The sequence below is a fragment of the Gavia stellata genome, chromosome 10, assembly GCF_030936135.1.
Source record: "Gavia stellata isolate bGavSte3 chromosome 10, bGavSte3.hap2, whole genome shotgun sequence".
NCBI lineage: Eukaryota > Metazoa > Chordata > Aves > Gaviiformes > Gaviidae > Gavia > Gavia stellata.
In genome coordinates, this window is record NC_082603.1 from 27,060,874 (window position 1) to 27,088,567 (window position 27,694).

The 27,694-nt window shown below is 43.1% G+C and overlaps 1 protein-coding gene across 1 annotated transcript in view; it reads right to left on the reverse strand.

The window, feature by feature from the left end:
* Positions 1–27,694, reverse strand: part of TRABD2B (TraB domain containing 2B) — a 293,689-nt gene that overhangs the window by 36,060 nt on the left and 229,935 nt on the right. Inside the window, exon 5 of the mRNA XM_059822056.1 lies at positions 8,901–8,991. Coding sequence (XP_059678039.1) covers positions 8,901–8,991 — 91 coding nt within the window. The remainder of the gene's footprint in view (positions 1–8,900; positions 8,992–27,694) is intronic.

Sequence of the window (27,694 nt, forward strand, 5' to 3'; positions counted from 1 at the left end):
GATTACATACAAATTTACTTTGACTTCTCATAAAAATGATTCAATGATTATGACATGAAAATGTATTCTGGCTTCTAAGTTATGTACTGTGACAAGTGCTTCATATATTCACCATTCTTAATTTACTAGTCCTGTTGTAAGAACTTACTTTTTTTGGCATTCCTCCTCCTCCTACTACTAGCACTTAACTAGGAGGCGCAGCTGATATACATGCTTCTCAGTCTGACCCTTCACCATGGTTCTCCTCAAGGGACACCCACACAGTCATTTCAGACCCAAAGCTGGATTGTGGCCAGCGTGAAGCCACCTAGCTTGGCTGAGATACCATGAGTTGCCCAAGGTGAGACTATTTTGCACCGAAGTGGACAAGAAATGGCACAAGATCCCATTGCATATATATGTTAGAGTGACCTTCTACTTGTGGGGGCAATTCAGAAAGGCTTCAGTAAATTTCACAGCTTGCCATAACAAGATCCACCCACAAGAAGTCATTCGGCCATGGCACCAGTCACACAATGTTATTTTGAAGGGCTTCTAACCCCATTTAAACTGTGAAGAATGTCCCTATGAACACCTGGTCACTCATGAACGAAGGAAAATTTCCTAGTCAGTGTACTCCTATGTAGAAAACTGCATCCCCAACTGTCTTCTTTTAAGGCACTAGTCTTGAAGGAATTTTAAGTGAAAGTGTCAATGGAAATAGTCATTGACTCCCTTTATTCCTGTTCCTTTTTTAGGAACTCCTGCATGTTAAAGAGCTCCCTGCAAGCAAAATTACTAGCAATTACACTCACACTGAATCAAGCGGCTCTACTGATTGCAACACAACCCACAGACCTCTTGCTGAAGGAAAAGAAGTCAGCTCTGGGAGTGGAAAAGCTATCTGTCCTAACGTGTGAGGTCTCTGCCTGACAACGTGATAGTGAAGGTAAGGGAAGTCGGCGCTGCAAAGACAGAGTGACAGCAAACAGACCACAAACTTCCTTAGATAAACGACATCTTTCAAACCACACAATACCACTTGATACCTTTGTGCCCCTTGAGCTGTTACAAAGTGCAGCTGCACTTCAGCCCAGATTGATATCACTTGGGATGGAGGCCATCAATCCACAGGACAAGTGCAGCCTGAATACACAAACACAAAACTCATACGATCTCACTGTTTCAATATAACGCTGGGGAGGGGAAGTGCAATTTTTCCAAAGGCTTAAATGAGTCTAGTGACACTGTCCGACTTGAACATGGGGCCCAAGACCTTCAAATAGGAGGGGAATTCATCTGCAAGCAAGTTGGGCTGGCTGTCTAAGAAGTCCTCCGGCAAAGCCAGTCTTTTTACACTGACTATAGTAAGAATTTGCACAACTGTGTGGACATACTCTTAGTGTTCTACCAATTCCCTCATGGCTCCTCACAACTAAAGACAGGAGAGAATCGGCAACAACCTCATATTAACGATGACCTCTAAAGCTACTGGCACCGATGGAAGCCTTGTTAACTTCAGTGCAGTTTGGATCAGCTTTATCTCTAGTAACTATAGACCAGAATTTTCATCTTATACTAATGACCTTAGGTGAAAAGATCTGCATTAGAGTTGGTTGGAAGCAGAAAGAGGATGAAAAATCAGCTTCTCCTGTGGAAACAAGAACTCCAAAATTTGGCTAGGAAATAAAGTAAGAACTAGCTCTGAACTTTTGAAGTCTCCAAGGCTCTGTAAGTTGACTATTAGATAGTTTATGGAGTATGAGATACAGATCTCCTAAAACTGATGGGCTGCAACCTAGAAACCTTAGCACTGGCTTTAGGACAGCTCAACGAGCAAGCTGCCCTTGAGCAAAACTAAGCAAGTCCAGGTTTCCCAGTGGCCCGGTGTGCAAGTTCCCAAGGAACAGAATGATATGGAATATGAATTTTTTTTTTTCAAAAGAAACCAGAAATTTTGCCAAGGATAAAATCTGATTATAGAGAAAAGTGAATGTCCCACTGGGAGAACTAGTCAAGCACAAAATTCCTGAAAATTTTGTTCCATATTCTTTCATCAACACCATGAATTATCTTGCTCTTTCCCAGATTTTTTTGTAGAAAGCTGCTAAATTCCACTCCTTCAGAAGGTGTTTGGCATTTAAAGACAGTCTAAAGAACATGCAGATGCACTGGCCCTAAGTAATGTGTTGCTCAGGAAGTGACGGGATCATTAAGTTTCTACGGCTGAGAACTTCTAAGTTGACTTTGCTGCTCCACCACATCTTGGAGATTTCCTTCAATTTCTTTCCCCCTACGAGCTACTTTGACTGGCTCAGACTTTGTGGCTGTAAGGTAATTATAGACACAAAGACAATTAAATTGCAAAGGAGGATATTTTAAAGGCATGTGGGAATGCCTTGAAAATGTAATGTGTATATTTTCATGACTAAATATTTTAAGCATTAAGTAGTCATATTCTCCAATGTTACACGAGGCAATAAATCTACCAATGCATGCAGATGAATCCCATTTAATCCCTATACACCTCTTACTGCAAATTATGCTGTCAGACAAACCCCCTAAATAATGGGTTTGCTTTTCTTCGGAGGGAAGGAAGATAGTGAAGGGAGTATGATCTTCAGGCTCAGATCAAGTAAAAGATCCAAAGGTTTACAATAGGATTAAGAACAACTGTAGCATCCCAATGGGGAGATTATTCCACCCACATAAAAAAAAAAAAAAGTGTGCATTTTTCCCCGTCTCAGAAGAGATGGGATCCAGAATGGGCTAACATCTCCCCAACTCTTCTTTTTTTCTTAATTAACTCAGTTGTTTCCAGTAAAAGTGTCACAGGTCTCATAATTTTTCTTTTACTTGTCTCTTTTCTAAAAAAAATTTTACTTATTTCACTACAACGTTAACATTCTCCCAAATACATCCTGAACATTAACAGCTAAGCAGAGTGGAATAACCCTGCCAGGCTGGCATCAGAAAGCTGAAGTTGCTTGTGCATCCCAAGGAACTTGGCAACTACTGGGAGACTCCTGAGGGCTCTGATGGCACGCATAAGTTTCTGGGATGTAATCTATTGAACTGGCAGTTTTACCAATTTGGGGCTGTGGCGAATGTTATGTCAAACGTTTTCCCATCTCTGCATATCACCTTGTGAAGGTTAGGGATCCTGATGGAGTGAAATGGCTGCATCACTGTGTGGATCACGTGTGCTTTCATCATGTGGGGAAGAAGAAGGCATTCATAGTAGAGCAAAGACTTCCACCATGAGACCACGCTGAGTAGGAGAGCCAGGGTCACACCTGTAGGATGCTATAGGAAAAGGTGAAGGAGCAGGCTCTTTGCTTCAGAAAGAAGGAAAGGAATAAGCTACAACGGCAAAGACATGTTGCTTCAACTGAGCCGGAAAGTTCAAACATAAGGAGGAAGGGTAATTAGTTTCTACAGCAGAGCTCTGAGAGTTTACAATAAACTCTCAGATGGGCAGAAATAAAAGCTTGTCCTGAATTCTCCCATTCTGAAAGAAGGTAGCATTGAGCATAATATCAGAAAGAGCAGTCTGATGGAAATGAGCACTGCTGCATGTTTTTCTGGCGAGACAACGGTGTGCAGTACGTCAGGGCTTGGCGCGTGGCAGAAGGTCAGAGCCAATTCTGAGAACCCAGTAACAATAGAGTCATCATGGACACAGGTGCTTCCGGGATTGATCTTGCAATTTGGCTGTTTCCAATTAAATGTGAAGCAGATGTGGCCCTTTATCTGCTCAAGTCACTGGAATCCATCTGAGGGGAAACTTTCTCCAATCTCCTCCTCTCTCCCCACCCCAAGCATGCAGCTCTGCTTTCTGAAGACAGAGAGAGGCAGGGACGGCCAGCTGGCAGAAGCCCCACAAAAAAAAGTTGCCTTTCTTATCTCAGGGCAAAGCAATGAGATACCGATTCAGCCATTCATTTTCCAATGCCTTTATCTGGGGACAAGGAGGACAGCCAGCAAAATAAGAAGCAAATACAAATGCTGTTGAAGGTTGTCAGGCAAACAGATTTGGGACACTTTCCCTCAGGCAAGAAAATAAACAAATGAAGCCAATGTGAGGATAAGTTCTCAAGTGTTGATGGCATTGTTCTGCATGCTCAGGACAACAGGGCTTCTTTTACAGAAAGGGATCGAGCTTTAAAGAAGGTATTTTCAATAGTCAGCTGGTGGGATTCTAGAAGAGGCTCAGGAAGGTCAACACTGGGCTGGCCAGCCAGATCAACGGGAGCTAGGGGTTTTCAGAAATCCAGTCAGTGAGAGCTCCCAAATAGCTCCACACCAGCTAAATGTACTTTATATGAACTTTTCCTTGCCAGTTCATTGATTCTGGAGCCGTCAAACCCTTCCATGTCTTGGCTATCTCTTCTAGCCTGCCAAGGTCTCAGATTACTTTTCCCCAGTACCTGAAGAAAGGGAGAACTTGGCTCAAATTTGTGCTTGTCACTAGACAACAGAAATGTGAGAGTCTAGGTATTCATTTTGGTCGGCTTAAAGAGCAGCCATTTCACAACCCATGCTTAACATTTTGGACAGAGGAAGCCAGCAATCTTCTGGCTTTACCCAGCCTGTATGTAACTGAAAGCATAAACAGCTTTGGTCTTTGTCCTGTTTCACTCGTCCCAAAGCTTTTCTGATACACAGGAACAGTATTAGCTATTTTCTAAAAAGGTATTCTCTTGTCATTTCTGAAACTGAAATGGATGGCAGAGCTTAAATGTCATAGCAGACCACCCCACCTATTTATGGTACCACTGCTTCATTATTATTGAACAATGAAGATCAGACTACCAATCATTTCAATAACAATAGTAATCATACTGTTCTAAGAACAGAGATATTAAAGAAAAATAGTATTTGCTTTTTTGGCAAGGCAGTATTGGTAGTAAGTAGGACATAGCGTGAGTGTTTTGCTAAAGTTACTTTCATCATTTCAAATAATGGGGCTTCTGACTTAACCTGAGAAAGACTGTCCCGCAAATTACTGTCAAGAAATCATTGATATGCAGCCAAACCCACCCTCAGTTTCAATATGATATACCTCCAAACATTCCTATGTGCCAGTTCAAACTGTTCCTCTTCGTCCTTCTGCGCACAATCTGTCCACAACAATCCTTTTTTGAATTCCCTTGGCCAAAGCATAAGCATGCAGCTGCTTTAGTTTTTTCCAACCCTTGCATTTTTTCCATGTGCTGTCCACCCCCACCAATCTCTACATTAGAGTCCAGCTGATCTTCCCTGAACACTATCCAATTCTTCAATTGTCAGTGCCAGAATGCAATGCAGTGGGCTTGACTCCCTTATACATCTTATTTGGAAGTAAAGCAGAAATGTCTCTTTTGGGTTTCAGCAGACGAGAGAGATACCTCTTATTTCATGTATGGCTCCACAAGAATCAAGACAAAAACACCTGCATCTCTGTAATCCATAAAACAATTTCTGCTTGCAAGCAGCTCAAAACCTTTTGAGCTTCTACTTGTTTATTCTATGTATACATGTAGTTAGTATAGCCACTATCCCAAAACAGTTCCTATTTTGGGCCTTTCTAACTGTTTTCAAATGTTTTTATTTCATCTTTTAAAAAGGAGAGAGGAGAGCAGAAAAAGAGTAGACAAAAATGCAAGGTTCCTTAAGACTCTCAATTACAGCAACATAACCCCAACATCACAACAATTCAATCACAGAATCACAGATCACTAGGGTTGGAAAAGACCTATAAGATCATCAAGTCCAACCATCAACTAACACCACCATGCCCATTAAACCATGTCCCACAATGCCTCGTCCACACGTTCCTTGAACACCTCCAGTGAGAGTGACTCCACCATCTCCCTGGGCAGCCTGTTCCAGTGCTTCACCACTCTCTCAGTAAAGACATTTTTCCTAATATCCAACCTAAACCTCCCCTGGCGCAACTTGAGGCCATCCCCTCTTGTCCTGTTGCTTGTCACTTGGGAGAAGAGACCAACACCCACCTCACCTGAGGTCTCCCCTCAGCCTCCTCTTCTCCAGACTGAACAACCCCAGCTCCCTCAGCCACCCCTCATCAGACTTGTGCTCCAGACCCCTCACCAGCTTCGTCGCCCTTCTCTGGACACGCTCCAGCACCTCAATGTCCTTTTTGTAGAGAGGGGCCCAAAACTGAACACAGGATTCGAGGTGCGGCTTCACCAGTGCTGAGTACAGGGGCACGATCCCCTCCCTACTCCTGCTGGCCACACTATTTCTGATACAGGCCAGGATGCCGTTGGCCTTCTTGGCCACCTGGGCACACTGCTGGCTCATATTCAGCCGGCTGTCGATCAACACCCCCAGGTCCTTTTCTGCAGGGCAGCTTTCCAGCCTCTCGTCCCCAAGCCTGTAGCGTTGTATGGGGTTGTGACTGAAGTGCAGGACCCGGCACTTGGCCCTGTTGAACCTCAACTGGTCGTGCTTTCTGTATATGCTGTCAACTTTTGTCATAACTGTGTTTGACTAGACTGTCTTTTGCAGCTTGCCCAGAAATCATAAAATACAAGCTATTCTAAAAAAGAGAGACAAAATGGTTTGCAGCAGCCTCCTCATTTCTAAGGGGGAGCCCCAAGCACTTCTGATGGTTACAGCCCCAGCCGTAGGACAACGAAAATACAGTCCCTGATGTGCAGGTCTGGGAGTCTCTTTTTTCTAAAGGCAGCAAGCTGTTCCCTATGAATATAGTCAAATTCTCTTTATTTAAACTTTCTATAATCTTCTAATATTTCTGCACCTTAAGTAATGCAATTTAGTGGCAAGTGTGGATTTCTTTACCATGCCATTTATTTTCCTTTCTGTATTCTCATCTAAGACTGGCTGATCTGCCTGGATCATCAGACCATAGGCAAACATACAGAGCATCTCATCTTTATGGAATACAACCATATGGTCTCTCTCAACTCAATCCAGTACTCATGCACAACAGTATACTCTTTATTAAAGTTTTGTATGTTCAATGTTCAGAACAGATCCCACTGGAATTAGGGTACTAGTCCAGACAAAGGGACCAACCTGCCCAATGCTCTGGTCTGGAGCTGGGAACAGAAGCTACCAAGTGTAGGATAATTCAACTAAGGGCATATGCATCGTTCGAGGCAGCAGTCCAAGTCCACTTTTTTCCAAGTACATTTCCCCCAGGGACTGACAATTTTAGGGAAGATGTCATGAACAAGAGACACTGCTGACAAGGTAGAGGAATGCATACACAGAGGTGCCCCATATTGCAAATAAGTCAACATTAAGCAGTGGCTTTGTTTCAAGCTTCCTGCCCCATCATGTTATTTCAAGTCTGTGATGACGCGTATAGACATAACCCAAGACCATAAAGAGCAGAGACTATTCTTGGACACCTCTCTCACTACTGTCTCTTTCTTCTCAAGGGCTTGCAAACAGCCAATAAATTAATAGTTTCACAATTGCCAGTTGAAATACTTTTCATGGGAAGATGATACCTTCAACTAAATGAAAATTGCTGAGGAAAGTGCCTGCTTCCCTGAGAGGAAAGTTTCTTTGTCAGAAACCTAGGAATGGTATAACTCAGCTGTTTTGGTATAGTTTGCTTGCTTTTTCTGTTTTGCTGTATTTTTAGACACAGGCATTTTTGTTGATTTTAGCCAAAATTGCCAGCTCCAGTCAGTTACAGTGTTTACTGCTCTTCCCTGGGCCATGTTGACTTCTCTCCCTCTGCCAAAGTGCTTCTTAAACATCCTCTGAATATATGCTCTTCCTTATGTTTGATAGCTCTTTCTTCCTCTTTTCCCCATTGTTATTTAAGACTGTGCTTTTATTGCTCAACATATTCCAAGAAACATTTAGGATAAATGCTCTGTCAAAGACACTTACGTACAGTTGGGCCATATTATATTCTACATGAATCATTGCGGATGTTTCAGAAACAAGGTTAGATCAGACAGATTTTCCAACTATATTAAACATAGCTTTTTCAGACATGGTCTACTAGCCCTGCGATTAATCCTCCATATTGAAACGCACCTCATATTTGGACCATGTCATGTCTGCCCACCAGGGACATGAGCATGCTGCTAACACTTTCTCCTAATGAGGATAACAATCCTATGACAGACCAATCTTGGCCAACTTTTATTTGCAGAATGCAGGGGAAAGACTAACTTTCCAAAGCTGGATGGTCTCTCACCATCCCTCCCAGTTTTAATGTCTATGATATCTTTAGACAGAGACCTCATCTAAATGGCCAGGAAAGAGAGAAGTCTAGGGGAGGAAGGAAGTCTGTTTCACCAACTGAGGACAATTTTGTGCCATATTTTATCTTATACTAATGAAGATTGCCAAGAGTCTGGTAATCAGTCCTTCTTGCCTGCTTTACTTGATCAGACAGATGGAGAAGCTCAGGGAATACTGAATCTCTTTTTACCTACCCACCACACATTCCAAGGTGCATCTGTGACATTAAATCTGGTTCTTCAGGCAAAACTGAAATTCCACCTGAAGAAGAGTAGCCTGAAAAAGAGGCCTGAAAAATGAAGTTGGTGGCTGTCTACTGCCCTGCAATGGAGAAGCAACTAAAACCCCATGGAGAGAAAAAGACCGAACAGCTATGGAGGAAAATGAGCTGAACGAGATGTTTCTTGAAAACAGAAACTGTGGCACTTCTGATCTGGTATAGTGAAGCAGCTGTGATATGAATAATGTCCCCAAGTGAAAAAAACAGCCACTGAGGCTCCATATGTTTCCCAACTCACACAACAGATGCTTTACAACGCACTTTTTGTCTGGAACTTGGGTGGGAAAGGGAGGTTCCTCACCCACCTCCTATACTAATGCAATAACCTTACTTAGTCACAGAAAAAGGGAGAGAAAAAAGAAAAGGAGAGAAAGTGATTAATAATCTGTGGGCAGCTGCTTACTTTCCAATTGGTTGTCCAGGAGGGGTGTGCTCCACTTCAAATCCTGCTTGTCTCAGTACATCAATCACAGTGTTGTTACCCAGGAAGTGACCTAAAATACAGGTAGAAAATAGCACTGTCAATCAAACTGCTCCTCTCACTCATTTGGGTTTCTCCTGTTGGAACAACATGTTTGGGAGGCAAGGTTACCAGAAGCTCAACCAGCTCCAAAAGCAAGAAAGTCACATTATGCAATTTTTTGTAATTCAGACTCAGCTATTCATCACGTAGCCAACTGCAGCCTTTGGCAATGGCCGGAGGAAGAGACACTGTACAGCCTGATATGGTCATCTTCAATCTTATTTACCCCTCCCTCCCCTCACATGGCCAAGGGACTGGGTGAATAAAAGAAAACCTAGATGAATTGCTAGTCTCATCTTCCACTGTGGCCATTTTTAGTATGTGCACAGACTAAATAAACTTCTAACATGGATATCAGAATGACCCTGCAGTGGCAAAAAGAATATTACTAGGGCTTTGACTCATGAATTGGAACAACTTACAACCCCAGATGTCCACCCTGCCCATCATCGTTCATGGACATCTGCTTATGAAGAAGCTCTGAAGCTGCTGTACTGCATGCTCAGTGCTTATTTACCTAAAATGGCAGTGATTCAGGAATTGCTTCATCAACCACTCAGCCACCTGCACAGCAGGGTTGGGAGGAGCTGGGATGGTAACCTTATCTCTCCCAAAACGTGAAGATTTAGTCCTGTAAATCAGGGCTCTTCGCTAGAAGTGTAAAGGTCGCATTCTTATTCACAGAAGTAACAAAGAGCCCAATCAGTATTGCAGCATGCACGGGCCTTGAAAGAGTTTACTTAAGGGAGTCCTATATACTTGAGGTCTGAACCAAATCCCACTGGAGTCAACGGGAGCCCTCAAAGGGCTTTGGGTACAGACTCAATAAGGCAGTGTAATCCCTCCAAAGCTTTCAACCTATTGTCAGAGTCCCACATTGTTTTCAGGATGGGTTAGACGTATAAAGTAAGGAGGCAAGAAGTCCACTAACAGGTTTATTAAAATCCACGTAGCCCAGTAACCTGCCTCCAACTGTAGCCCGTGGTGAATGTTAAAGGTATATAAATATATACACGAATGACACTGAGAAAGGACAGAACAATCCTTCTCCATTATGTCCATTAGCTTCCAGCTCTGCACGGCTGGATGACCCCCGTTTACACCCAGGTCATCGCATCTCACTGCCAGCTCTGAATAGACCAATTCACCATGAATACGCTCAGGACTCTGCCTCCATGTACTTTTTGCCCCGTGACATCTTGCAGCAGGGAGTTCCACCACACGCCGCGTGTAAAAACGCACTCCTCTGGTTTGGTGCTGCTTGGAGAGTGTGTGCTTGCCTTAAGCACAGTGCAAGTGTTTGCAGGAGATGTTTGTAACTGCCTGGCTCCATAGTAGAGCCAAATGCTTTGCACAGAAAAAACAAGGCAGGCAGGACATGCCTGAGTCTCTTTCCATGCATGGCACCGTGTAAGGAGCTGGTGTAACCGTCAGCAGAGTCACCCCTAGGACACTGCACCCATACTGCAAAAAGTCACTATGAATTTGAGAGTAATTCAGTCCCTAGCATTCACTAAGCCTGCATCTCTCTGCTCACACTGCCAACAAGGGCGCTAATTCGCATCAGTTGTGGGAATCATGTTGTTGTATGGCTTTTAGTGCAACTTGCAAGCACTGGTAAGAGCTTTTAGCCAAAAGACATTTCTTTAAATGATTAAACATACATTTGCAGAGCCCTGGTGTGTTCCAGGATTCCTCCACTTCCTTTTAAGAAAACTCAAAATTTGATTTTCCCCTGACTAACTTACTTTAACAAAAGCCAAAGGAGCAGAGAGCCGTCCCAAAAATGTGTTATACACCCTCAGAGATTCAAGAAATGAGACATTTGTGAGTGATTAACTGGATTTGATCATATCCTGGTCTTTTATGTGGTGGCCAAGGCAAACCAAGGTCCCCATTCTGTCACTGGCAAAGTGACACTGAGGAATCAAAGTCAAAGGCGTCAAAGTCAGAGATGTTTCTGAGTCCATGGTATAACACTCTACTTTCCCTGAACCGGAGTCTTAAATGCCAAGAGATTTCTTAATGTAAACAATCATCCTGAATCCAGCAAATCTTTGCCATCATGACAGTACAAAAGAACACAGTTTTAACTGCTTTAAACCCAGGAAAAACATAACTGTGCAACAGCTCTGATTCCTCATCCACAAAATGGTATGACCATCAACAATGTCAGCTCTTCAGCAAAGCCCGCGAGTCCCTTCAAGTGATGGATGACGACCAAAAGGTGATACGTCCTGGACTTTCCATTCCTGCCCTCTGTGTGGACACCATGATGAAAGCTGCTAGCTCGTTAGACTGGTGGTCTGCTGTGCAGGACAGCAGAAAAACATAAGCGTGGTGAGATGTGCGTTTCCACAGGGTAAGTCGCCCTGAGCCATTCAGTCCTCTGCCATATCCCTTTCTCTTGGGAGCTGTCCTCTAGCTATCCAGCAGTTTGTGTCGGATTTGGACTGCAATTATGGGGAACAGAGGAGGTTCCTGCCAAGGTAAAACCCACCCATGTGGGGAATGAATATCCTCAGGACCTCTTCTGAGACCAGGGTTTGAATTTCCATACCACAAATCTCCTTACCCTCTGCTCCAAGCTCAAGGCTTATTCCTTTAATTTTGCCTTTCCTAACATGAAGGAATACCAGCTTCCATTAAAAAAACCCCACCAAACTCCAAATCCCTGAATAAATTAAAATCTTCATTACAAACTTCGTTGTGAACACAGTTATTTTATTTTAGGTCCACAATTCAACACATATTAAAATATTTTCAATGCCCCAGAGTTCAACCAAGAGAAAAGAAATCAAAATAGAAAAAATCAAAACCAAAAACCAACTTCAAGTTGAACCCCAAATAATTCTCCATTCCATATACCTCAACAGAGCCTGAAGCTTTAACAACTGCTAGGAAATGGCATGAGCAGATCTTTGCAAAGCTTTACCTCTAGACTCTGCTCAAAATTTTCCCTGTTTGCATTATCCCACATGCATCTGGGTAAATCACCACCCGTCTCACCATCAGCTTGCCCTGTTAATACATCCTTTCCACCTGATTGCAAGATTTCTATATGGACCAGCTCTGACTTGTCTTAACTTCTCTGCTCAGTCAGAATTCACATATTGCGATTGGCTTGGATCCATCTATTTTACGTCACAGTAACGCTGTTGTGGCCAACTGATTATCTCATTATACAGACTACCAGCAACTTAAAGTCATGCTCTACCTCTCTGATGGAAAAACTGAAAATATGCATGCTCAGACCAGCAGTCTTCCCACACAACACAGACATCTTCCCAACAGTGATCCATGGTATCCCATGGCAAGGAGCCCCTCAGGATCAGAGATACGTGGAAGAGGAAGGTTTGAGGAAAAAAGGTGGCACTTGAAAGGTCCAGTGCAAGTGGGCAAAGTCAAACATGAGAACACCCTCATATCATTGCTGTACTTCCAGGGTTGAAGAATTCCTGGAAGAAACTTCTTGGCTTGCCTTCTGCTGCTAAGTCCATCATAATTGTCCTTCTCAGTTTTAAAATCCAAGAAAATTTTCTATACGAGAAATTTCTTACATAAAATGACTCTCCTTGGTCACATACAACTTGAGATAAGCATTCACTTGTTAGATATTGACAACAATATAATACTTTTGACAGCTTGCGGCATGTAATGAAAACCAATTTAACCTGTATATTAGAGACAAATAAGCTCAGCATCAGTGAAAAACATCAAATCCCTGCCTCTGGCTGCCCATATGTGCAAACGGAATATGTAATAATTGCCAGATTTTTTGTAAGATCAGTGGATTTAATTTTTATTTATAGATATTAAAAAATGAACTTTTTATATATATATGTCTCTGTGTGTGTGTGTAGGTTTCTGCTAAAAACTTTAAAAAATTTTTCTGCCTGGCCTGGAAATTTTCATTAAAAAAAAAAATCAAGAAAGTATAACTACTGAAAAATTAGTGCATCTAGAGACATATCAGACGGATTAGAGATACAAGGGAATGCTCTTGCTTCTCTTTCACTATTCCCTTTTCAGTCTAAACCTGAATAAACTATTCGTGCAGTATTAACCAAATTTACCTTGACAGCTGATGAAAACTGCATCCAAGAGGTCAGAACACCAACTGCCTCGGGAAATCCATGCAAGTATGGGAAGATTTTCTAGATAGGGACTTGAAGTGAAAGTCTGTACTTGGGCATGGAGATATGCAGTACAGCCTCTCCTAACTGTTTAAGGCACAAAAACCCCAAAAAGTGTGGATGCAGTCCTTCCACCCTGTAAGGATAAGAAGATGGGATTTCCTTGAGGACAAGACCCGGTGCTCAAACACAGAGTCATTTCGTAGTTTGAACACAAACGCAGCGGAGTGGCTACTGTGGCTCACTGCACTTGGGGGGTGTTTCTTCATTAAGTTTGGTGAGGCCAAGATTATTCTCCTTTCACTCATGTCTTGTTTTTTTGAGACAGAGGATCTGGAGACACTGGACGAACACATTATACAGCATGGTTGCTCACATTAATCAAACACCTTCCATCCCTGGCTTGCTTTTTTATTTTTAATTAAGATCTGTGCTTTGTATTACACAAAGCAGATGCATGTAATGCATTTCCTTATCTCCCCAAGGTTTCTTTTTTCACTGGAGGAAAGAAAGAATAAACCACTTTGTATTTTTACTAAAAGGTGAAAAATACATGGTTTCCTTAAAGCATGCGCATGCACACGCACTGCTGAAAAAATGCATTTTCTTCCTTTCTTAGTGGAATAACCTGAGGCAGAGAGAAATACACTTCTCAGCCAACTCTAACAGTAACAGCCACGTATTTTCTAATTGACCACAGAAACTAAAGTTCTCCTTTACCATTTCAGATATTCTGGTGACCCCCATCAATAGCATACCTAAGCATAAGGTTACATCTCTCAAAAGTGAAATGAACTTGGGTGTTCCTACACAGAAAAATATAACCTTGTTTTGATGACAGAAGCAGAAAAAAATGTTTTTAAGCAAATGTTATGTACTTTATCTAGGTCTAGAGATCTACTACAAATTACTTTGTCTCTTCCTTTCACAATTCTTTGTTCCATGGCTTAGAAGGATAAAGGGGGACAAAGAAGCAGGAGATAATTCCCTCACAAAGGACCTCCATTGCCAGAGCCTTTGAAGTTCTGCTAAAAAAGCCTTGCTAGCCCATTAGCTGACACACAGCAGAAACCTGAACTGTTTCCATGCACACTACAAGCAGAGCTATTTTCTGCACAATTAGTCATAAAAAGGGCCAATGTAAACTGTGTCGGGAGGTCTCAATTCTTTACATTCTCCACACAGTGAATCAGACATTATGTATAACGTTTTGTTGCCATTTAGACCTTGGGCTGCTTTGCAATCAGGAGGCGGCAGTCTCTATTCCTCCTTCTCTCTCGATGCTGATTTTCAAGCCTCTTGGCACCACCAGAATGTTTATGGTAGTCAAGCTTCACAAGAAGTACTGTAGGCAAAAATGCAAATGCTGAAAGCTGCACACTCGCAGTTGGGGCAAATACTTACTGGTTCCTTTGCTTGTTGCTTCCAAAGGCACACCTCCATTTCTCTTACTCTGAGAATGGTCAAACTGAGTATTTTGGAAGCTGAATGATAAATGTGTCAAGAAGAGGCTGTAGTAAGAAGCTACAGCAAACAGTTCAGACAATGAATTTTACCTGAAGTTGCTAGTTTCTTCACTATAGCATTCCACTCGGACCCAATGGTCTCTGAGTAACAGCATGAATTTACTGGGGGGAACCACATGACATCCCAAATTACAGTTTCCGGCCATGGCAGATGTCCCAGACACACGATGGGAAATCAGTTTTGTGGATAAACCCTCCAAATATTTAATTCCCTTCCACTCCTCCTCCAGCATCATAGCTGCTTCTATCCCTGCACCCAGCCATTCTTTGCTAATGAATATCATCCTTTAAAAATTGGAGGCTCTTTCACCCTTTCTCATGATGACTGAGATTTAGACCGCTATCACTGCCAGAGGATTGCTCCTCTTTCTTCCTAAACCACTTACTTTCCTGAAACCTCACTCTAGTGGTAGGGATTGCCTTGAATCAGTATCTATCTCGAGTGCGCTTTGACAAGAAGCAAACATTGGATTTGCACACAGATCTTGCTTTTGCAAGTTGGATCTAGATGTATCTAAAAGCTTCCTCCAGCCTGAGTACCCTTCTAATGTGTAGTGTCTTATCAGAGTATAAAGAATGACACCATGTAATGGTTTAGGTGGGTGATATGCAGCATCTAGTGATGAACGTGATGTTAGGACTGCCTGAAAATTTTGATTTTAGATTTTACTAATAACACAAACAAAATTAATTCTTGTAGGGATCCAGCAGGGAAATTTCCTGGGAACGGCTGGAAGGACCCTCACCTCCCCCAGTTAATATGCCAAAGAATGGGACATGCAGTGTATGTATCATCAGCATCCCAAATGCATCCCTGCCTACAACTCAAACAGACCAGATATAACAAAAGCTTCCTAGAGGCTGGCATTCAGGTTCAAATCAAGAGCTGTGTGTGGGCTTTCAAAAGAGAAAGTGACTTTCAAAGATACAGCACAGAACTGAGAGTACCCTGGGGCAACTTCTGGGTAGTAACAGCACCCAAATAGTATGGACAATAGATGCTATGATAGACAAGCTCATGGCTGAGTGAACTGCCACCCCACAGAAACGCAGCAGCCTCACAGACCACCCCCAGTAGGTCTGTTGATGTTACCCCAACCATCCTTGCCATAGAGGAGAGTGCTCGGTGCTCAGACAAAGCCAGGAACTCGGCACCCCACCTTTCAGAAAAGTCTGTCACCCCAAGTTGCTGGCTTTTGCTCCGCTGCAGGACATGGTTTTGCACTTGGAAATTTCAGCATTATGCAAAAAGCTGGGGAGGAGAGCTGGGGATGCAGGGAATGAGCTTTCTTCCTCCCCTGTTTGGCAGGAGTATCCAAGCCCAAAGCATGCCTTAAAAAGTACTTTGTACAAGCCACATGCAATGGTCTTGTAAAGCAGGCTTTCATCATAGCCTCCTTACATCATGCCACCCCTTCTCCAAGGCAGATGGAGAAATCATTTTCCCTCTCTTGTTTGATGTTGTTATTCTCCACAGTTGTGAGGAACTGACTCATAGCCACTTTCGGACAGTCACGGGAAGCAAAGCAATAAAACATAAAAGGCCAAAATGTGCAGCACTTTGAACGTCCAGCAATCCCCCTATGGCTCTCCTTCATTCTTTCCTTGCATGTAATCGCCTCTCTCCCCTCTCACCCGTGAGCACTCACAGAATATGCTCTGGAGAAAGGCCACGCCGTAGCCGGGGGGAGACTGGAGTGACGAGGGGCCAAAAGTTGAGGGGGCTATTCCAGACTGACACCAGGGTAATGGAGCACAGATTTGTGTTTCCCTGGGTGTCTTTGAGATCTGCAGTGCAATACTATACCCAGAACATCTCAGACAGAAGGACAGACAGACTCCCACAGCCTTCTATTTTCTTATGGCCCCTCAATATAATAAACTCCCCTCATGTTTCTCCGCTTCTGCTCTTCCTCTCTGCTTAGTCCCCCTGAGCATCCCTCCTGTTGAGGGCATGGAGCTACTCTGGAGGCACCTAACCGTCACACACTGGAAGTCCTTCTCTGGAGGTGGCCTGGACTGCAATGCATAGAGCCCTCAACAGGCTCAGCCTGAGATGGGACTGAGCTTACCAGTTTGGGACTGGTGCCGTGCTGGCATAGCTCTCCGCCTTCAGACCCAACACAGTGCCCTCATGTGGGCTCAGCCACTCAGTTCTGTGCTATCTTCAAAGTCTTTGCACACCTTCCCTAGCAGACTTGCCCTAAATATATGAGATGAAAACAATAAAATGATTTTTCTTTGTTCTGTTACAAAAAGCTCTATTTTCTTCAAGTCTAAACCAGCTGTTTCACTTAGGTTAAGAAAAACAACACAAGAACTGAAGTGAGGTCACCTCCCAAGCATCTCCTCTGGCCTCTGTGTCAGACCACAGCAACAACTGAGCTGTGTCAGACCAACACAACAACAGGGTTCATAGTTGCTTCAGACATTTCAAAATGAAGTGACTAGTCTAAGCTGGTCAGTCTCACTGGAGAGGATGGGCACCTCCACAGAGCAATTCATTCCAACATCTCAAATACTAGGTTTGGGAAGAACGTAAGCCCTCTGTACAATTCTCTCTCCATTGACCATGTGAGTTTAAATAGCTCCTTTGGCCTCAGCATCTATCAGGCGTGGCATGATGGCCCACCAAGCTACCCTACTGCTGCGCAGAAGCTCTTGAACACTGCACAGAGCCCATCCTTCCCTCTTCTGCCCTGTCTCCCACTTTTCTTGCTGTGCCAGAGTTTGCAAGGGAGGGGGAGCTATGTTGATCTGTGCTGGACAATGTGCTCTGGGTGGTTATGGGGCCTTTTGGGGTATTTTCTATTCTAGCTTTACTTACGTGGCATTGGAGGAGTTTTCCACAGAGAGAAGGTCCAACAGAGGATGACCCTTTCAGTATTTATTCTTAAAGAAATAACTCACTGGATATCAAGGATCCAAGTTTAAAAGGCAGAAGGGGGTGGATGAGTAGCTCACAATATCCTATTACCTCAGTCCAGTATGTTTGAGATACAATGAGTTCAATCCCTTCCTGACTATGCTAAGGAAAAGGTCTTTTGGGGCGTAAATGAGAAAGCCTACAGATTTGAAGTGTTTATTTTCTAAAATGTATTTGTTGTGTTTGCTGTTATAAGCTGGAACAATTTACAAGGACAAGAAATCTGTGGGAGGAAAATGGCATGGGTAGGACTGAAGTAAAGGTTTGCCTGTTTTTTTGTCCCCAGGTGTCCCCCTCTGAGTGAAGACAGGGCTCGCTCAGTCTGAGATATTGCATGGAGGATGGTTATTGGCATTTCCCCCTATAGCAGAATGCCACGCCTATATGGGATTTTATTTTTTCTTTTTTTTTTAAATTCTTTTAAGGTGCATGCTCCTCACTGAATCACGTTGCTGGGAACACACCTTTCTACACAAAGACGTGATATAAGGTGTGACTGGAGGTGTGTGCCAGCCATGGAGCTGTGTAACAGCGAACATGTCTCTGTGTCCCTCATGTGATCCTCTCCAACGGACAGGGCCAATATACAAAATCTTGGGCACTTCACCCATCCCCAGCACTGCAGCAGGAGACAAGGAGATGCGTCTGAGGAAAATCTAGAGAAAACCCAGCATCTCTGAGTCTTCTCAGGGTGCTGAGACATCTCTGAGACTGGCCCAACCAGCTAGGACCATGAGATCCCCTAAGTGCAGATGGTCTGGTATGAAATGCACTGTCTTTATGTATAATATTGTTTGCCAGTTACCATCAACACCTCAAGCAGTGAGGGAATCGGTAAGGAAATGCAGTCTCTTCTTTTGCCCAAGGTGCCTCATTAGTGTGCTTGCAGCCTTGCTGAAGTGGACAACATGCTCCCATCTGAACCAAAGTTATCAGCTCTCTTCATGTAAGCCTCTGCCTGCCCCCCCGGACAGCTGCCACGCTAAAGTCCCAACAGCTGGCGCGAGGCAGGTAGCCTCCGAGCGAAGTGTTTCATATCCCATTGCAAATCCCCCGAGCCATCCCAAACTAGTCTGGAATGCATGTGGACCTGCTTGCCAAAGCCAGGCAAGGGTTGGGGTAGGGGGGAGAAAATGTTTCCATACCTCCCTGCTCCACACCTGTACTTTGCAAAGGTAACTGTGAACGTGTTACTAAAACACCTACAATGACTCGATGGAGTCTGAGCTCAGGGCAGCTTCAAGCCTTGGAAAGCTCCTTGGTCAACAAAACAGCTTTTTGCATGCAGAGTATCTCATTGAACTTGTGGAGATATTTCTGAGGCGTGGCCCAGCAAGGACCCAATCTTGTGGGACCTCAGCTTTTCTTAGGACACAGCCAGCACTATGAAATGCAGCATCTTTGCCTGCCTTAGGTAAAGGCTTCTGGCAGGTAATAAGGACATACTTAGTAGCTTGCTGTAGGACATAAATAGTGGTGAGGACCCTAGTATATCTTTGCAGGCTCTGGGAATTAGAAGTTTAGTGGCTTCCAGAGCTGGACTATTGAGTTTGACTAACCCCTTTTTGGCCTCATGGATGCATTTGGCTTCCGCAATATCCTGTGGCCGCAATGTAATTATGCACAGTGTGAAACAGCACTTCCCCGTGTTTATTTTGAACCTGTCCACTGACCATTTCATTAGGCTCCCCTCAGTTCTTCCAGTTTGCACAAGCACAGCTCTGAATGGAATTAAAAAAAATTGTAATCTCGCTCTAGTGTGAGATTAAACCATGCCAGGAAAGTTAGTTGGGGGCAATGTCTGTCAAATCTGTGAAATTACTTCAAAAGACTGCAAGACAGGCTGTCATTTTCTGTTTGAAAATGAGTTTGAAAACCACAAATCAAAGCTCCCGTTGACAGGACATGGATTCTTCCTTGTTCTTTCTGGTTTTGACCTCACAGTCAACTATTTTACAGACTACACTGGTTTCTTCATCTTTTCCAGGAGCCCCTTTCTGGTGGTTTATTTGGATTGTGGATGTCTCACAAGTGAAAAACGCGGTGACGCCATGAGCACGAAACACAGTGATTCCTCAGCAAATTGCTGGCCCCTGAAGTTTATGGACACAGGACAAACTCTGTGCTGGAGCAGAGAGTACCGATGCTTTCTAGCCTGCTTCTCGAGCAGTGCCCTGCCAGCATAGGAAAATGGAAGCCATTTTACCAGACTTTTTAGAAAAGGAAACTCCTCAAGAAAACCAAAACCTAGCCTCGTTAGTCAGTATCTTTTTAAATATAAAAGCTTCACATTGTTAAGACTGTCGATGGTTCATGCTTTTCCCAGAAAAATCCAGCTGGCCACTGGATGTCACTGTTGTTGCAGAAAAACACACCAGAAAGTTCACAAATCAGGCTGTGAATAAGATGAGGTGAAGTCACCCAAACCTGGAAATGGCCTTTTCTTTCAGTTAACCAGCACAGTGCCGGTGGCACTTGGAGGCTGCCCTGGCAGTGCGAACAACTGGAGGCAAGGCGCACTCAATGGCGCTGAGGTCTCCATCACCAGCTGAGGGCAAGTCCTCCATGGGATTCATAGACCCTTACCCACCCGTCCCCAGATGTGTGCCCCCCCTTCTTGCTAGCTCCCCTCTGGTTTTGCTGAGATGTGTCCCCGCTGAGCCCCTGTGTCTGCGCAACACATCCAACCTGGTCTCCAGTTTGGACTCAACCATTTCTCTTCTCCCGTATAACGGAGCACACTGCAGCAAGCACGTTTCCAAGCTTGTCCTTGATCATGGATCAAAAGCAATTACACGTAGTTTTGCACTGTGGTTTTAGCTGGCGTAGCTGAAAGGTCAGTTTAGCGTAGTTACATGACTTTCAAGGTTTGAGCTAATATCTCCACCGAAAACAGCTTTCTGTTATGTAGATCATTTGCCTCCTCTGAATTATACCAGGCGTCTCCAAATCCACTCAGCCACACAGAGGAAACCTGCCCTAAAAGACCTTCCTGAGCCTTTTATTTCAGCTAAGGATGCCTTTGCACCATCATGGCAAGCCTTGCCAGTGCAATGGACTTTTTCAAGGAGTGCTTTGAGGCTGTAGGCTGAGGCCCTTCCCTCTGTGAAAGCAGGAGAAACAAGTCCCAAGAGTCCACAAAACCCTTTCAGATTGGGGTCACCAGGAGCAGATGGTGCTGCTGGTGCATTTCAGGAGCTGCATACTGGGACTTGCTTCCCACCTCACACTCCAAGCTGGAGGCTTGCTGCTTGATTCATGCCTGCTCTAACACCAGGAAGCAAACCCACAAAACAAGGCAGATCAAACCAACAAACTGTTGGCCCTGAGGAGACAAGGACGGCAGGATCATGCTGCAGCATTTGTTAAACTGCTTAATATGGTATTGCAAGACCCTCACACACATGTGGTGTGGGAAGAGGTTTAGAAGTACCTGCATCTGGAGATCTGTCTCTTTTGATTTCCAAACATGCCCAAGGCTGTGGAATAACAGAAAACTGGGCTAGAAAGTACCCATTTTAGTCCATCTAAATGTCATAATTCAGGATCAACTCTGCCTGGGCATGATGGATCAGATCAGCTTTAACCCTAAGGATGTTGGTATAAATTAGAAAAAGGATCTCCATAGGACACTTTGACCACAATATTTTTAAAGCATTAGGAGATTCCTTGGCTGCGTCTTTTCTTTATTATTTTTTCTTTCTTTAAAAGCAAAAGAGAAGAAAGAAATGCTTTGGGAAGGACAGACAGTCCTTTGGCTAAAGGTCCTGCGGTGGAAGGAGTTGCAGTTTCTAGCCAGCAATGGCAAAGACTCTACTAGGAAGGTCAGTAAATCTTATCTGTTAAAGAGACCATCTGTGTAGTGGGAAAAGAATAGAAAATAGTCCTGCAGTATTTAGAGATTCTCAGCTGTAAAGGTGCTGTATGAAGCCAAACAGTGGTCACTCCCAACCTCATATGCCACCTCTCTTGGACATCGTCTGTCACAACCCAACAGTGATGAGCTCCATCCTGCAAATACTTCCATCTATAAGCTGCTTTGTGCCTGCAAACAGTCATATCAAGCCTCCATATCCCTGTGCACAAAGGATACCTTGCTCACAGATGTTAAATTTAATTGACCAAAAGTCATGGAAAGCTGTATTCCTGAAGTACTAATTCATACATTCTATGCCTGCGGAGAAGTTCTTTTTGTTACAAATTTATTCCTAATTAGACTATCAAATGTGTATCTACATTCCACTCATTACTATTTATCTCTGTGAATTCCACCCACACAGATCTATTCTCAGCCACATGGCCAAACATCCTGACTAATTTCAATTTAGTTTTTTTTCTGTATAAATGTATAAACATACAGATTTTCTATATACATCCATGTCTCGAGCAAGCAGAAATATTTTATTTGAATCACCACTGCACTACTCTGGTTTTACACTGGTATAAACACTAGTGGTTTTCACTGTTATCTCCAGCTGTGAACTTTGGGGAAAAGGAGCAACAATGAAGATAAGGACAATTTATCTGAATATCTCTCTCATAATATTGGCCCAGTGAGCAGACTTTCAGTGAAACCAAAAGGGGGGAGATTCAGTGATCCTGTTAGTTTTCCATGACACGGCTGTCCACTCTGACACACTGTGACATCCAAAAGTTGAGTAAGTTATTATGGAAGTTTAGAAACCTCAAAATATACGCAACAGATTTTGAAAAACATTGTGGTTACGTGGGTTCAACCATGCTTGAGGAATATGTTAAAATCCAAGTAAACAATCTACGCCTTCGCCCCCTTTCTGTTAACACACCAATGTGTGCACACATCACCAAGCTTGCATTGCAATTTGTAGCTCTGTTATTCATAGCCTTCATTAAAGAATAACAGCCCCTGTTTGAGTATCACGAAGCAAAATTGTTCGCACATGTGGACCAAATAGACACGCCAAGGCTGTAGCCTTATGGTTTCTGAGTGACAAGCTTAATAAGATTACGCTTGATCTTTCTCTTAATAAAGCTGGATGACATTCAAGCAAAGCCTGGGTTTTGTTTTAATGGTACATTAAGGGAACCCGGAGTTTGGCGCAGCTGGAGGCCTGAACCATCGAACAAAACTTGGCACTGCCAGCATTCCCTTACAATCTCAGACCTCACGTAATGAATATTTATATCTATATATACACACACGTACATATATTAAATACCTATCATTAGCTGGTCAAGGTCAACGCTCTGGGTAACAGAGCTGGATGTAATACCAAGAACGATGATGGTTCTTTTTTTCTTGTGTTATGAATCACACAAATTAAGCAACCCACACTTCACAGAGTCTGCAACATAATGGACTGCTTTTAAACCACACATACCAAAAGGAAGGAGAACAACTTCAAGAAATAAGAAAAGCAAAAGAGAAGTGTCCTCACCTTACTGTTTAAACCTGAACACAGCAGAACACAGAGACTCCTGCTTAACTTTAATAACACCAGCAGCCTTAGCCGACTCCAGGGGAAGCAGTCATTTTCTTGAGATTAGTCAGGGCTTGCGTGTTTTGAAGTATTATGGGTTAGAAGCTAAATAGCGTTAGCTGAGTCACACTGATTTAAACCATCATTGCAACTGGTCCAAAGATACAAAAGACAGAACACAAAGAAATCACTTAGAGGAACAGGGAATATATAATACTGAAATTTTATTTTTGGGGAAAAAAAAACAAACCCACAAACCCCCAAACAAAACAAACAAAAAAAACCTCACAACACCACCCCCCCCCCCCCCCCCCAAAGCACCCTCCCCAAGACTTCACTTTTGGAAAACGAAAGCTTCCTTAAGGACAGGCTGAGCAGTCCCGTCTTCTCTTTCCGCTGTTATACTAAGGGTACAGCTATGCCTCTGCGCGTGCTCAGGCTGCCTGTCTGTGTGTATGTACCAGTCCTACAGATTAGGCAACGGGTCTCAGGCTTAAAGAGGGAGTCCATGATGGTGCTGGGAATTGGATGAACATGGGGTGGGGATGGTTTAGACTGTGTAATTTATCTGCCAAAAAAATTCATTTTTGGGATAACCAAAACAGTTCCCAAATCATGTTTGCTAAGGAATACTGATGAGGAATTTAAGAGTACTGAAATACTGTCTTTTGCTGTTTCCAAAACAAATAAAAAAAATAAATCACGGTTTTATTTCAAAGCATTCAGAAATAATTTACTGAAATGTAATATACCTACATTTCATTTCAAAAAGAACACAAACATGGACATTAAATTAAACAATTAAACACTTTGCACAGCCTGAATTTTCTTCCAGGCTTTTGTTTTGGTGAGAAAATGAAAACATTTCTGTTCAGCATTGACCCAATATAACTTTTCCTTCAATCATTTGGTTCAGCCGACAAAACAAGACATAAATCATTTCCACCACTCTAGCCCAGGTCTCTGTTAGTGCGGATGAATTCCCAGTCCTCAGCCTCTCTCTCCTCCTCAAGATCTATGGGCAGTACCTTAAAGTTTGAGCACGGTGGTGGGACCTTCCCTGGCTGTTAAGGACATATCCATGGACAAGTGGTTCACGCTAAGGCCAACTCAATGTCTGATCATGGAGAAGCAGGCCAGGGTGGGTGCTTGGCAGAGCCAAAAAATCTATTTAGGGAGTCCCATCTTCTTCCCTAAAGAGAGGCCCATGTTAATAAGTAAAAGCACTGAGAGAGTATGCATTCTTGCAGTAATTCAGCCAATAATTATCTGCTTCAATAATTATCTGCTCCCTTCACTGTATGAAACTGAGAACATCCTTGACTGAAGTAAGAAATTCACTGCTGGCCCTACTGGCATTTTTGTGTGCAAACCTCGCAGTACTTTTCATCCTACCGAACTCCACCTATAAAGCTCTCACACTATATTTTGGCTGACTATTCTGGGCTATTATATAAGCCCTTTGGCACTGGCCTTCCCAGATTTCTCCCAACCTCCACAGTTTTTCTCACAGCCAAGTTTCTGCAGGAAACAAAATACTTTTCATTGAGGCCAATTAGCTCAAGAACGTCAAAAGAAAAAAAAAAAATCAAAAAGGCTTTGGGTCAGTGACAAGAGCAATAGAGAGGCCAAGAAAATGAAAGGGACTTGTTCTGAAAATGTTTTTTACTATGTCAGAGCCAATTCCCAATGGAGTGAAACAAGAAAAACATTCCTAGAGAGATTCGAGATCTGTTGTGAATTCCCAAGGCACATTAAGAAGTCTCACTTTCCCCTCTGTCTCTCATTCCTTTCCGAGGTACATCATGGGGCTCCAGAAACAGGATGATAAGTCAAGAGATCGGTACAGTGGTCCCAGGCATTCAAAGTCACAATGAATGAAGGACTGGGGAATCCTACAGTAGCGCTCCAAAGTTTCTCTTACTTTTGGGGGAAAAAAAAAAAAAAAATTGGAATCAAAACTTTATTTGAAAATATTTTATTTGTGGTTAAGATACTGGGACTGCTTCTCTCAAGAAACACTCACTTGGTTTCCTTGCAAAGTAACTGGTCTGTGCCCCTGCTGCCCCATCTTTAGAAGATGCATAATCCACTTTCCTCCCAGGAAGATGTATTTGTCCCATTACATGCCTGTATATTGATAAAATTACTGACAACTGAACTTTGGAATGAACTTCAGGATACAGCGACCGCTGCCTTTCCTACCATCACCACAATGCTCATCACTGACTCCACCTCCAGGACGAAGAGCCCCACCAGAGCAGCAGACACCTCTTTTTTCCGTGCTTGTAGACGTCAGACCCACAGACTTCTCGGTATTAGAACCGAAGCTCACCTTTCAAATTGTTTGAAGTATTAATTCAAAGGATTACTAAATATCAGTCTTAGAGGGCCCAAGGCTGCTATCAGGGGAAAAAACATCACTGTTTTCCAGCTGAGCTTTATTTAATGATGGATTTTGCACTTCCTAATCTCTTTGGAAAATAAATGCCACATGGCATCATAATACACTGAGCAAGGGATAGTCAGGCTCCCAGCAAATAATTCATAACGACATCTTTTGGGTTAGTTTTTATGATGCTCTTTGTAGGACAATGCCGCAAGTTGATCTTGAATATTTCACCATGAGAACAAAATATTCCTCCTGACATCTAGCTCTGTGTTCACGGGTTCATTTTTTCTGATGATTAATTCTGAGTTCATGCAGAGTGTGTTCAAGATTACATGGATTCATATTCAGTTGACCATATCTGAGAGGATTATTTTAGTGTGCCCCAGTTTATGGCCCATGAAACACGATCCCTCTTGTCTCTCTGTGTCTTTTACTCTGCCAGCAGTATTATTCTAACAACCAGTACTGGGAACTCATATTATCAGCATAACAGGAGAAAACAGCTATTTTTCTCTATTAAAACCAGCTCTCGTTCAATGCCTTACACTTGCTCTGCTCTCAGTGCAAACAGCCAAACAGAACCCATCAAAACGTCAAAATGTTTTGAGGGAAACGCCCTTTAGACTAAATCGACATTTCAGGTTTGCCACAGACTTGATCATTTTTGGTGCATCTAGCACATATTACTGCTGTTACTAGTGATACTAACCTGAACAAGACAAAGCATAGTGGAAACACCCTGATGCTGACTGAAACCATTGCTTGTGTCTCTCTGAAGAGCTGTGACCCACATTACCTACACTGGAAGATGTTTCCATCTCTACCCTAGAGACCGGTACTGGCAGCGCAGCATTGATCCTGGCATACAGCAGGCAGATGTACCGTCTAACAGCTTTGGCAACATCTGACCGTCTTTCCTATCATGATATCATTATCCTGAGCCAACTGTCAGCTGGCCTGAATGATGCTTGATGCACGAAATGCAGAGGAGCTTTCGACTGACAACACCCTGTAAATTATACATAGCAATATAATTTCATGTGCAGCCTCCAAAGATCTCAAAGCAGTTTAAGGACAGAAAGTAGGGTCCAATGCTGTGATCCTTACCTAGCCAGTGGGAGCTAATTAGAAAGCTGTCCCCTTGCAATAAGCAGAGTTGCTTGCAGAAGTCTGCTTAATGTGTGGCCACACAATTTAAAAAAAAAATTATTATTTATACGGTGGTTTTTTCTCAAAGCCACAGCCCAACCATATCTCCTGGTGCTGTACTAAAGTAACTGAAACATGGAGCGTTCCTATTCCAGAAAACCCCGTCGCTGGTCAGTAACACAGTTACTTTGGAACCGACAAATAACCATTTTTCCAGATTTGCAAGCACACTACAATATACTTATGTTTTGTTAAGTAGCCTAAATTCACACAACCCAATAGCTGAACCAGAGCTTCTGCTGCATACAACCTCGCCTGAACCAACAGGCAATGCAACTTGCTCATGAGAAAGAGGAGGACTTGAACTATAACCTTAGAAGTAAAATCCCTATAGCAATGAACTGTATTAAGCTACTGTTTTTTGGTATCATTACTGCTGTGACCAGAGTTGCTGGGATTTTCTTTTGGTATTATCATGCATCCCTTCCATCCTGTGTCACTGCGACTGCATGCAGAAAGCAGAGGTTACATACACCTCTAGTTTTATTTCAACAGAGAGCGCCTTTCACAACCCCTCGGCCATTTTATTTTTCTTCGACTGATGCTGTCAACACATTATCTGAAGTCTACCTCTGAGTGCAAGAGCTCGGTGAGAGTGTTTGCATTGCACTTGTGCGTTACGCTACACCCATGCTCGGGCACCCTCTGACCCATCACTCACCAATCCCACTTTCTGATCATTTGACTGCCATTTGGATGAAGCCCAACTCCAGACCTCTCTGAGCACAGAATACAGTCAAAGAAGGAAAGACAGTTCTTTCAGCTCAGTTTTCAGCTGAGATTCAATGAGTTGTGTGTTTATTGCTTCTTTCTTGAAAATAGAGCTTTCCTGTAAATACTATGCTTACGGGAAAGATCAGATCCCACAATTTTTTCACTCATTACAGTGAACTGCAATAGGCGCTCTGCAGCATGCTTCTTTTGCAAATGAAGACAGGAGTGAGGCTATCTTTCAGTAAGTAATAAATACAACACATTTTCTTTATCAACAGATCCTGAGTACGGTACTACTATGCAGTAGCAAAC